The 11,185-nt window shown below is 47.4% G+C and overlaps 1 protein-coding gene across 1 annotated transcript; it reads left to right on the forward strand.

Annotated features, from left to right (window-relative positions):
* The first annotated feature begins 220 nt into the window (after nucleotides 1–220).
* LOC125449784 (RIIa domain-containing protein 1-like) lies at nucleotides 221–10,743 on the forward strand. Its single transcript, XM_048525683.2, has 4 exons — nucleotides 221–366; nucleotides 5,745–5,821; nucleotides 9,859–9,905; nucleotides 10,545–10,743. The coding sequence occupies exons 1-4, from the start codon at nucleotides 265–267 to the stop codon at nucleotides 10,616–10,618; spliced, it is 300 nt and encodes a 99-aa protein (XP_048381640.1). The 5' UTR covers nucleotides 221–264; the 3' UTR covers nucleotides 10,619–10,743.
* The last annotated feature ends 442 nt before the right edge of the window (nucleotides 10,744–11,185 follow it).

The following is an 11,185-nucleotide window of genomic DNA, read 5'->3' on the forward strand; positions in this document are numbered from 1 at the left end:
GAAGAGATCACGTGGGACCGGGAAGCGGCTCGCCCATTGGATCCCGCCAAGCTCCCTTTGCCGACTGCCCCGCGTGGCCGTGTCGGCAACCCCAGCAGGGCGCCTGCGCCGCAGCCGGCCCGGGGCGACTCCGACACTGCTCCTGCGTCGCTTTGACGGCACGCCCGACACTGCGCCTGCGTTGGGGGCCGGCCTGACGGCAAGTGGACATTGCGCCTGCGTCGTCTCCGAGGTAACGTTCAGACCCCGTCCCGGGAAAGAAAGATGGCGGACCCCCGCACCCGCGTCCCTCCTCCTTACGGGACCGAGGCGTACGACCTGGGAGCACTCAACAGCGAGCAGCAGCAGCGGCTCTATCATTTCAAGGTTGACGTTTCGGCATCGCGGCCGAAATAGGCGGTGTTGTGGGATTGGGGCTCTGAGGAAAGGCCGCGACTGATAACCCTTACGGGCCGCTGTACCATCGCCATGGCGACGGTGGTTGGGAGGGTGGTGGTTGACAGTGTGATCGGCCAATCAGTGTTGTGACTGACAGGAGCGACAGATGTATGGACCACTCAGATCGTGGGGCTAGTGGACGTGGTAGAGCGATTGGCCAATCACCGCACACGTCGGAATAGAGTGACAGTGGGATAGACCAGCCACTGCGCTGGAAGGTTTGAACGACAGTGGGATCCGCCATTCAGAGCCTTGTGAGGGTGGGGTTGGTGGTGAGGATGACCACTCCGAGGGCAGCATGTCCGTGGGACGACCAATAAACATGCAGGGGCCCGAATTACTGTATTTAAAGGGACAGACACCCCCTCCTCACTTCCCTGTTGAGGTCATTTCGTCAGGGAGTCCATTGGAGAAGGGACAGTCATTGCCCAGAAACGGTGGCTCAGGGGTTAGCAGTGCAGCCTCACAGTACCAGGGACCCAGGTTCGATTTCAGCCTCGGGCATGGTGTCTGTGTGGAGCTTGCACATACTCCCCATGTCTGCGTGGGTTTCCTCTGGGTGCTCCACAGTCCAAAATGTGCAGGCTAGGTGGATCGGCCATGCTAAGTTGCCCATAGTGTTTGGGGTGTGTGGGTTATAGGGGGATGGGGATGGGTCTGGGTGGGATGCTTCAAGGGGCGGTGTGGACTTGTTGGGCTGAAGGGCCTGTTTCCACACTGTAAGGAATCTAATCTAATCAGACCCTCAGTCCAACTTGTCCATGCAGACCAAGTTTCCAAAACTGAACTCGTCCCATTTCCCTCTAAACCCTTCCTATTCATATACTCATCTTGTAATTGTACCAGTCATTACCACCTCCTTTGGCAGCTCATTCCATACATGTGCCACCCTCTGCATTAACAAAGTTACCCCTTAGGTCCCTTTTAAATTTTTCCCCTCGCAACTCAAACCGATCCCTCCGGACCTGCACTCCACTACCGTGGGGGAAATGACCTTGTCTATTCACCCTCTCAGTGCTCCTCGTTATTTTACGAACCTCTATAAGGTCAGCCCTCAGCCTCATATGCTGCAGGGGAAAAAAAGTCCCATGTTATTTGGCCTTTCCTTGTAACTCAAACCTTCAGTTTCAGTAACATCCATGTACACTCTTTTGCGTTTACTAACATCCTTCCTATACCAGGCCAACCAAACATGTTTGCAGTATTCCAAATGTGGCATCACTAATGTCTTGTACAGCCATAACATAATGTCCTGACTCCTTTATTCAGTGCTCTGACTGCTGAAGGTATGCATCCCAGATACCTTCCCACTACCCTGTCTTGCTACAATGCCACTTTCAAGGAACTTTGTACCTGTACCCTTGGGTCTCTTTGTTCGACAACACTCCCCAGAGCCCTACCATGAACTGTGTAAGGCTGTTCCTGCCCTTGTTTGTCTTACCAAAATGCAAGACCTTGTATTTATCTAAATTAAACTCCATCTGGCATTCCATGGCCCACAAGGCCCAGTTGATCAAGATCCTGTTGTACTCTTAAATGACCTTCATTGTTCACTACACCACTAGTTTTGGTGTCTAATGCAAACTTATTAACCATGCCTCCAATATTCTCATCCAAATCATTTATGTAAATGATGAACAATACTGCACCTAGCACTGATCTTTATGGCACACCACTAGTCACAGGCTTCCACCCTACCACCATTCTTTGTCTTCAACCGTCAAGCCAATTTTGTAGCCAATTGGGTATCTCTCCTGGATCCCACGTGATCCAATCTTACTAACCAGCCTACATGCAGAACCTTGTTGAAGGCCTTGTTGAATTCCATGTAGGCAATGTCTAACACTGTGTCTTCATCTGTTTTCTTGGTTGCCTGCTCAAAAACTCAATCAGGTTAGTGAGGCACAATTCCCTGTGCACAAAGCTATGCTGACTAACCCTAGTCAGTCTTTGCATCTCCAAATGCATTTGGATCCTGTCTCTCAGAATCCCCTCCAATAACGTAACCACCGCTAATGTCAGTCTCACTGATCTATAGCTCCCTGGGTTTTCCTTGCAGCCTTTCTTAAATAATGGCATGATAATTACCACCCTCTGGTCTTCCAGTACTTCACCCGTGGCTGTCAATGATACAAATATATCTGCTAAAGGCCCCATAACTTTTTACTGGACTTTCTGTGAGATGCTGGATTGGATCTCGAGGAGTTATCTACCATTATGCATTTTAAGACCTCCTGTCTCTCGCCCTCCCAATGGTTCCAGAAAAATTAGTCACATCACCTTCAAATTTGTAAAATAATAATTGAATAGAAAATAAAGTTACTGGTGGTGTTTAGTGTAAATGAAAAGAAACCACTGTGATTTGGTGGTGAGGAAATCACTCAATTGCATAATAGCACTTAACAAAAGGCTAAAATCAACAAAGGTTTGCAAACATGTGAATTAGTAGGCCATTTGGCCCCTCCGTCCTGCTCCCCCATTCAATAATGTCACAGCAGATCCAATTAGTCTGTGTTCCTGACATCCCCCACCTCATCCCTCTTTTCTCTTCAAGAACCTATCCACCTCTGTATTTCTTTAAAAAATGGATTCAGAAGATTCAGAGCCTCTGCTTCCATCACCTTTTCAGGGAGAGAGTTCCAAAGAATCATAATCCTCTTTGCAAGAAAAGCATTCTGTATGAAACGTGCGGGTATTTTGAAGCAGTTAACCTGCCCGCCCTAGTTCTGGATTCTCTCAGAAAGGGGACCCATCCACCCTGTCAAAATCTGATTTGGTGCTGTATCTTTCAATTAATTCATCTATTTTCTGTACTCCAGTGATTTCTGTTCTCTCTGCTTAAGACAATCCGACCATTCCCTGTAGCGGAAATCCAGTTATTCCTTTCCCTGTGTGGGCATCACTGACTGGGCCAGCATTTGTCAGCCATTGAGTAGCCCCTTGAAAAGAACATAAGAAGTTGGAGCAGGAGTAGGCCCTTTGGCCCATCGAGCCTGCCCGGCCATTCGATAAAATCATGGTTGATCTTTTTGTGGACTCAGCTCCACTTACCTGCCTGCTCACCATATCCCTTCATCCCTTAACTGTTCAAAAACCTGTCAATCTTTGTCCTAAAAACATTCAACGAGGCAGCCTCAACTACTTCGCTGGGCAGGGGATTCACAACCCTTTGGGTGAAGATGTTCCTCTCAACTCAGTCCTAAATCTGCTCTCCCTTATTTTGATGCTATGCCCCCAAGTTCTAGCTTCACTCGCCAGTGGAAACAACCTCCCTGCTTCTATCCTATCTATTCCCTTCACAATTTTATACTTTTCTATAAGATCCCCCACCTCCACTTCATTGTTTTAAATTCCAATGAATATAGTCTCTGTCTGCTCAATCTCTCCTTATAAGCCAACTGTCTCAGCTTTGGAATCAACCTAGTGAACCTCCTCTGCACCCCCTCCAGTGCCTGTACATCCTTTCTCAGGTAAGGAGACCAAACTGCGCTGTAATGTTCTATAAAACTGTACATACTACTCCAGGTATCCTCACCAGCTCCCTATAAAGCTGCAGCCTAACATCCATTTTTTAAACTCCATCTCTGTGGCAACAAGGGACAATATTCCATTTGTGTTCTTAATTACTGCTGCACCTGCAAACCAACTTTTTGAGATTCATGCACAAGGACACCCAGGTCCCTCTGCGCAGCAGCATACTATAACATTTTACCATTTAAATAATAGTCAATGTTGCTATTATTCCTACCAAGATGGATGACCTCACATTTACCAACATTGTACTCCAAGGTGGTGCCAAGCCTCTTTCTTCAAAGCTACATGTCTGTACGTTGTCAGCAGTGCTGCCAGGGATGGGGTTCCTGTGATTTTGACCCAGTGACAGTGAAGCAATGCCTATTTTCTATCCTAGTCAGGATGGTGGGTGGCTCAGAGGCACGCTTGTGTTGATGTGTCTGCTGCCCTTGTCCTTGTAAACAAAAGAGGTTGAGTTTGGAAAGTGCAGTCTGAGATGCCTTGGTGAGTTATTGCATGAAGCTGCTGGATAGGGTGCTGAGTAATCGGGCTGCATTGTCACAGCTGGTGTCCGACATCTTGAGTGTTGTTGAAGCTGCGCTCATCTGGGCAAGTGCAGAGTGCTCTCCAAACAGAAATGTAATAATTAATTCAGTTGTTTTAGACTTCACCTTGCTGTAAGGAGGATACAGCACAGTGTCAGACACAGAGAAAGGACTCCTCTCCTATTTTAAACAAACGTAAAGCACTCTCTACACTGTTCCCCCTCCCCCCCCATCAAACACTCCTAGGGCAGGGAGAGCATGGGGTTACACACAGAGTAAAGCTTCCTCTACACTGTCCCCCCCATCAAACACTCCCAGCGCAGGGACAGCATGGTTTTAGAGTAAAACTCACTCTACACTGTTTCCCTGTCAAACACTCCCAGTGCAGGGACAGCGTGGTGCTAGATACAGAGTAAAGCTAAATCTATACTGTCTCCCCCCTCATCAAACACTCCCAGGACAGGGACAACATAGGGTTAACTACAGAGCAAAGCTCCCTCTACACTGTTCACCCCATCAAACACTGCCAGGACAAGGACAGCACATGGTTAGATACAGAGTAAAGCTCTCTACACTGTCCCCTCTCATCAAACACTACCAGGACAGGGACAACATGGGGTTAACTACAGAGCAAAGCTCCCTCTACACTGTCCCCATCAAATGCTCCAAGGTCAGGGACAGCACATGGTTAGATACTGTGAAGCTTTCACAAAGCGCAATGCTGACACCTAGAGTGTCAGGGATAATGGGAACTGCAGATGCTGGAGAATCCAAGATAACAAAGTGTGGAGCTGGATGAACACAGCAGGCCAAGCAGCATCTCAGGAGCACTGACCTCTCTGATGAAGGGTCTAGGCCTGAAACGTCAGCTTTTGTGCCCCTGAGATGCTGTTTGGCCTGCTGTGTTCATCCAGCTCCACACTTTGTTACGTCGAGTGTCAGGGCCTGGATTGTGTGTTCATGTCTCCAGAATGTGATTTGAATTTACAATCTCCTGGTTGCAAGTCGAAGGAGCAACCCCAGCTGACAGCTTTATAAGCCAAGACTGTTGGAAACTGTGTTGTAATCTGCAGTATGTGTTAAACAGTTTCATTGCACTGAGATACACAGTTCTGTCAATGACCATATCTGAGCAGGAGTGGAGGGTCAAGATAGATTTGTTCTGTCAGAAATGCTTCAGAATGATGTCAGTGACGCAGCTCACAGTTACTACATTGGTTTGTGTATTTTTTTTAAACTTTCTTGCAGATAAACACTCGACTGGCCAATGAATATTACTTGAGGAACCATCCAGAGGTGGGGATGCTGCTGAGAGAGTTTATGAGGTGAGTGACACTGTGATTAACCTGCTCCTGAATGGCATCAGCAGAATGCGTGTGTCGGTGGGTAGGAGGAGGTGGCAATAATTTAAACGTAATCTCATGCAACGCCATTACAGTATATTTTGGTTTTGGGGGGTTGAGGAGTGATTAGTTGTGACTGCAGTCAACACAATAGTAAGCAGCATTGATCGATAAGTACAAAATTCAGAGGCTAAGTGTGGCATCAGCTAGAGTCAGTGATGATCAAGGGATGCATGACACAAAAGAAGTTCCTTTTGAGAAGATTTGTAGCTCAGGTTGAGGCTCTGGATGTGAGTTTCCTCGCTGAGCTGGAAAGTTAGTTTTCAGACGTTTCGTCACCATTCTAGGTAACAACATCAGTGAGCCTCCGACGAAGCACTGGTGTTATGTCCCGCTTTCTATTTATCTGGTTAGGTTTCCTTGGGTTGGTGATGTCATTTCCTGTGTTGGTGATGTCATCACCAACCCAAGGAAACCTAACCAGATAAATAGAAAGCGGGACATAACACCAGCGCTTCATCGGAGGCTCACTGATGATGTTACCTAGAATGGTGACGAAACGTCTGAAAACGAACCTTCCAACTCAGCGAGCAAACTCGCATCCAGAAGTTCCTTATGTTCCTTGAGGTCAGTCATCACTCCAGGACTTCCTCAGTGTAGATATTTTCTAGTCACAGGTGGAATTTGAGCCCAGGTCTCCTGGCTCCCAAGTAAGGTCATGACCACTGTGCCATAAGTGCCCTCCAGTTTCTCAGGGTGCTGTCCTAGGCCCAACCATGCTTCATCAATGACCTTCCCTCCATCAAAGGTGGGGATATTCACCAATGATTGCACAGTGCTCAGCACCATTAGCCGCTCCACACATACTGAAGCAGTTCATGTCCAAATGAATGTAAGAACTAGGAACAGGAGTAACACCTTGAGCCTGTTTCACCGTTTAATATAATCATGGCCTTAATCCTACTTTCCTGCCCATTCTCCATAAACCTTCAACTTGTTACTAATGAAAAGTCTCGCTACCTCCTCCTTAAATTTACTCAATGACCTGCCATCCACTGAACTCAGGGTTAGTAAATTCCACAGATTCACCATCCTTTGAGTGAAGTAATTTCTCCCCATTTCTGCTGAGGCAGCATGATCTGAACAATATTCTGGCTTGGGTTGACAAACTGCAGTTAACATTCTCGGCCCACAAGTGCCAGACAATAACCGGCTCCAACAAGAGACAATCTAACCATCGTTCCTTGATATTCAGTGGCATTATCATCACTGAATCCCCACTATCAGCATCCTAGCAGTTACCAGAAACTGACCTGGACCAGCCATATCAGTACAGTGGCTACAAAGGGCTCTGTCATTATAGTGTGTACCATCTGCAAGAGATACTAGAAAAATTCACCAAGGCTCCTTAGGCAGTACCTTCCAGACCAAAGAACTTACCATCTAGGAGACAAGGGCAGCAGATGTATGGGAGCAGCACCACCTAACCTTAAGCCAAGAGTTGGAAATATATCGCTCGTTTCCTCAGTCAAAATCCTGAAATTCCCTCCCCAACAGCGGTGTGGGTCTGCCTACACTACGTGAAACTGCAGCAGTTCAAGAAGGCAGCTCAGCACCACATTGTCACAGGACAGTTAGAGATGGACAATCAATGCTGAGCCAGCCAGCCATGCCCATGTAACCCAATCAAAGATAAATCTGAATGGGGCAAAACCTTGTGAAACAGATTTTGATGGAGATAAATATGCAGTTGTCCACTTTGGACCTCACAGAGATTGAACAGGGTCCTTTGTAAATGGCAGAGATATTGAACCAGTGGAGGCTTAGAGAGGCTCAGGAGAATCAGCTGGACAGTTAGAAAGTCATGAGCAGGCACAGAAAATACTTGTAGAGTTGTACAGCATGGAATCAGACCAACCAGTCCATGCCCACCGTATTCCCAAACTAAACTAGTCCCACCTGCCTGCCTGCGCTTGGCTCATATCTCTCCAAACCTTTGTTATTCATGATCTTATCCAAATGTTTTTAAAACATTGTAACTGTACCCACATCCACCACTTTCTCTGGTAGTTTATTCCACACACAAACCATTCTGTGTAAAAAAAAACCCCGCTCTCCATAAATCTTTTTCCTCTCACCTTAAAAACATGCCTCTGAGTTCTGAGCTCCCACACCCTTGGGGAGCAGACCTTGCTTATTCACCCTATTCATACACCTGATGATTTTGTAAACATCTATAAGGTTACCCCTCAGCCTCCGACAGTCCAGGGAAACGTCACATGCTAGCCTTTACAGCCAGAATAATAGAGAAACAGGGGGAGCTGAAGTCATGCGTGTGTGGTCCAGAGACCTGATTGAATCACACCCAAGGTCACTGTGAACAGCTCTAGACTCTATACCTCGGGAAAGAAATGTCAACCTCCGAAGCAGTTTTTGTAAACATTCAGTAGTTCTGGCAGCATCTGTGGAGAGAAAGCAGAGTTAACATTTCAGGCCCAGAGACCCGTCTTCAATGTTCAGAAGACTTGCAACTCTTGTTTCTCTCCACAGATGTTGCCAGACCTGATGAGTTTCTCCAGCAACTTCTGTTTTTAGTTTCAGATTTCCAACATCCGCACTTCCTTGTTTTATTGTATTGTTGTTGATATTGTTTGGTTTCAGTGTGGAGAGCTGGGACTTCCCCTCTGTAAGCGACAGTGGGTACTCAATCATTAATGTTAATTCTGTGATTGGTCATTCCAGTCCGTCCCAGGGGCTAATCTACCAAGGCCCAAGGGTTCAAATCCCACCACTGTTGGAATTTGAATTCAGTCTGGAACACAAAAGCAAGACTCGATGATGGTGACTGTGACAAAAGCTTGTTGTTTTAAAAAAAACTACCTAGTTCTCTGACAGGGAAATGAAATCTACCATCTCTTTACCCATTCTGGGCCCGCACACAACTCCAGACCCCAGGGCCGTCTGTCCCTCTTACGTGGTCCGAGCAAGACACACAGGTCAGAGGAGAATGCCCACTTCACCTGGAAGAACATAAAGAAAATCCTTGAGAGTTTGCAAGGATGTTCCCAGGGTTGGAGGGTCTGAGCTACAGGGAGAGGCTGAATAGGCTGGGGCTATATTCACTGGAGCGTTGGAGGCTGAGGGGGTTACCTTATAGAGGTTTATAAAATCATACGGGGCATGGATAGGGTGAATAGCCAAGGTCTTTTCCCCAGGGTAGGGGAGTCCAAAACTAGAAGGGCATGGGTTTAAGGTGGGAGTGGAAAGATTTAAAAAGGATATGAAGTTCAACTATTTCACACAGAGGGTGGTGTGGGTGTGGAACGAGCTGCCAGAGGAAGTGGTGGGGGCTGGTACAGTTACAGCATTTAAAGGGCATCTGGATGGGTACATGAACAGGAAGGGTTTACAGGGATATAGGGAAGGGCCACTTGACCTGAAACGCTAACTCTGATTTCTATCCACAGATGATGCCAGACCTGCTGAGCTTCTCCAACAATTTCTTTTTTTATTGGGCCTCAGAGCAATGTAGGCCGAATGCTGGCAAATGGGACTAGATTAATTTCAGATATCTGGTTGCCATGGACAAGTTGAGCCGAAGGGTCTGTTTCCATGCTGTATATACGGGGCAAAGGCAGCTGCCTGGATAGTGTTAAGTCGCAGGTCATTATATTAAATGGCTGAGCTGAATTTAAGGAGTGGAACGGTCTCCTCTGGTTCTGATGTTGCTATGTTCACCCCAAAGCTGTAATGGTTGCAAATTATGTCGAACAGCACCTCATTGTGATTAAAGCTGAAAACAGTTCTCAAATAACAGCTCTCCTAAGCAGTTACAAAGAACAGTGGGAGTGAGAGTAGGCATTAATAACCTCCTTAGCTGTAATTTTATCCTCAGTTTTTATAAAGGCTGCTATAATTCCTCGATTAAATTGTGTTGTTTTTCTCGCATGTGCCTGCACGTGAAGCAAATTTACTGAAGGTCAGTCGAGACTGAATGCTTTGCATCTTTTCCTCTCCAGATCCGTACTCCTGGAGCGACCAGACAACATTCGAGAATTTGCCTCGAGTGAGTTTTAACTCCCAGTGTCTGTTTTACACTGGCACACTATTAAACTGAGGGAAGCTGTCTCCATCTGTTGTAGCAGTCAGCACGGGGTCAGATACAGGGTAAAGATTCCTTGATACTGTCCTCCCCGTGAGATCCTCCCAAAACAGGGACTGCACGAGGTTAAACACAGAGTAAAGCTCCTGCTACACCGTTGCCCTCCATCAAACACTCCCAGTTCAAGGGACAGCACAGGGTTAAGTACAGAGTATAGCTCTCACGACACTGTCCCCCCATCAAACACTCCCAGGACAGGGACAGCACAGGGTTAGGTACAGAGTAAAGCTCCCCCTGCACTGTCCCCCCATCAAACACTCCTAGTTCAAGATTCAGCACAGGGCTAAATACAGAGTAAAGCTTCCTCTACGCTGTCCCTCATCAAAACATTCCCAGGGACAGGGACAGCACAGGGTTAGATACAGAGTAAAGCTCTATCTACACTGTGCCCTCCATCAAACACACCCAGGGACAGGGCCAGCACGGAGTTAGATACAGAGTAACGCTCCCACTGAATCTATGTTGGTTAAATATGGGATTGGGTTTGGGTGGACTGGAATAGGGGATAATGGTCTGATCGTGTGTGTCCTGCCTGTCTGGCAGCTTATTACACAGATGCGAGTCTGCCTGAAAAGATCCAGAGGATGGTGAATGAGAGACCAAAAGAAAGGGATTGATACTGATTACATTGGTCACTTCGACAGGGGGAGTTGTCGTCCCAGGACATGGGCTCCAAACTCACTATGTCTGTGATATATTATGCTGTTACTTCATTGCTGGAATAAAACGGTGTGTGAATGTATATGTGTGTTTGGTTACCCTGTGTCACACCTCACTGTAGGTATAACACCTGCCGGTCGCTATGTACAGGGAGGGCCAGACCCTATTATAGTGGCAGCATCACCTTCCCCCCACCCCCACTCTTCAACACCCACCACACACCCTCACACACCTCACTCTTCGCCCACACTTCTCTCTCTCCCACTCACTCTTGCCCACTCTCCCCCAAATCCCTCAATCTCCCACTCTCTCAGCCTTCCTCCCCTCACCCTCCTACTCAATCTCCCCCACAGCCCTCACTCTCCCCCAACTCCTTACTGTCTCACCATCACTAGTCCCCCCGACCTCTCACTCTCCCACTCTTCCCCCTTACTCTCCCCCACGCCCCTCACTCTCCCACTGTCTCCCCCTCACTCTCCCACTCTGTCTCCCTCTCATCTGCCACATCCCTCACTCCCCTATTC

Source organism: Stegostoma tigrinum, chromosome 47 (assembly GCF_030684315.1).
Source record: "Stegostoma tigrinum isolate sSteTig4 chromosome 47, sSteTig4.hap1, whole genome shotgun sequence".
Lineage (NCBI taxonomy): Eukaryota > Metazoa > Chordata > Chondrichthyes > Orectolobiformes > Stegostomatidae > Stegostoma > Stegostoma tigrinum.

What these genes read in the sequence shown, in the direction of transcription:
- LOC125449784 (XM_048525683.2), top strand. Translation starts at nt 265, where the DNA reads ATGGCGGACCCCCGCACCCGCGTCCCTCCTCCTTACGGGACCGAGGCG. An exon ending in AGCGGCTCTATCATTTCAAG is followed by an intron (nt 367 to 5,744) that starts GTTGACGTTTCG and finishes ACTTTCTTGCAG; the next exon opens with ATAAACACTCGACTGGCCAA. An exon ending in CATTCGAGAATTTGCCTCGA is followed by an intron (nt 9,906 to 10,544) that starts GTGAGTTTTAAC and finishes CCTGTCTGGCAG; the next exon opens with CTTATTACACAGATGCGAGT.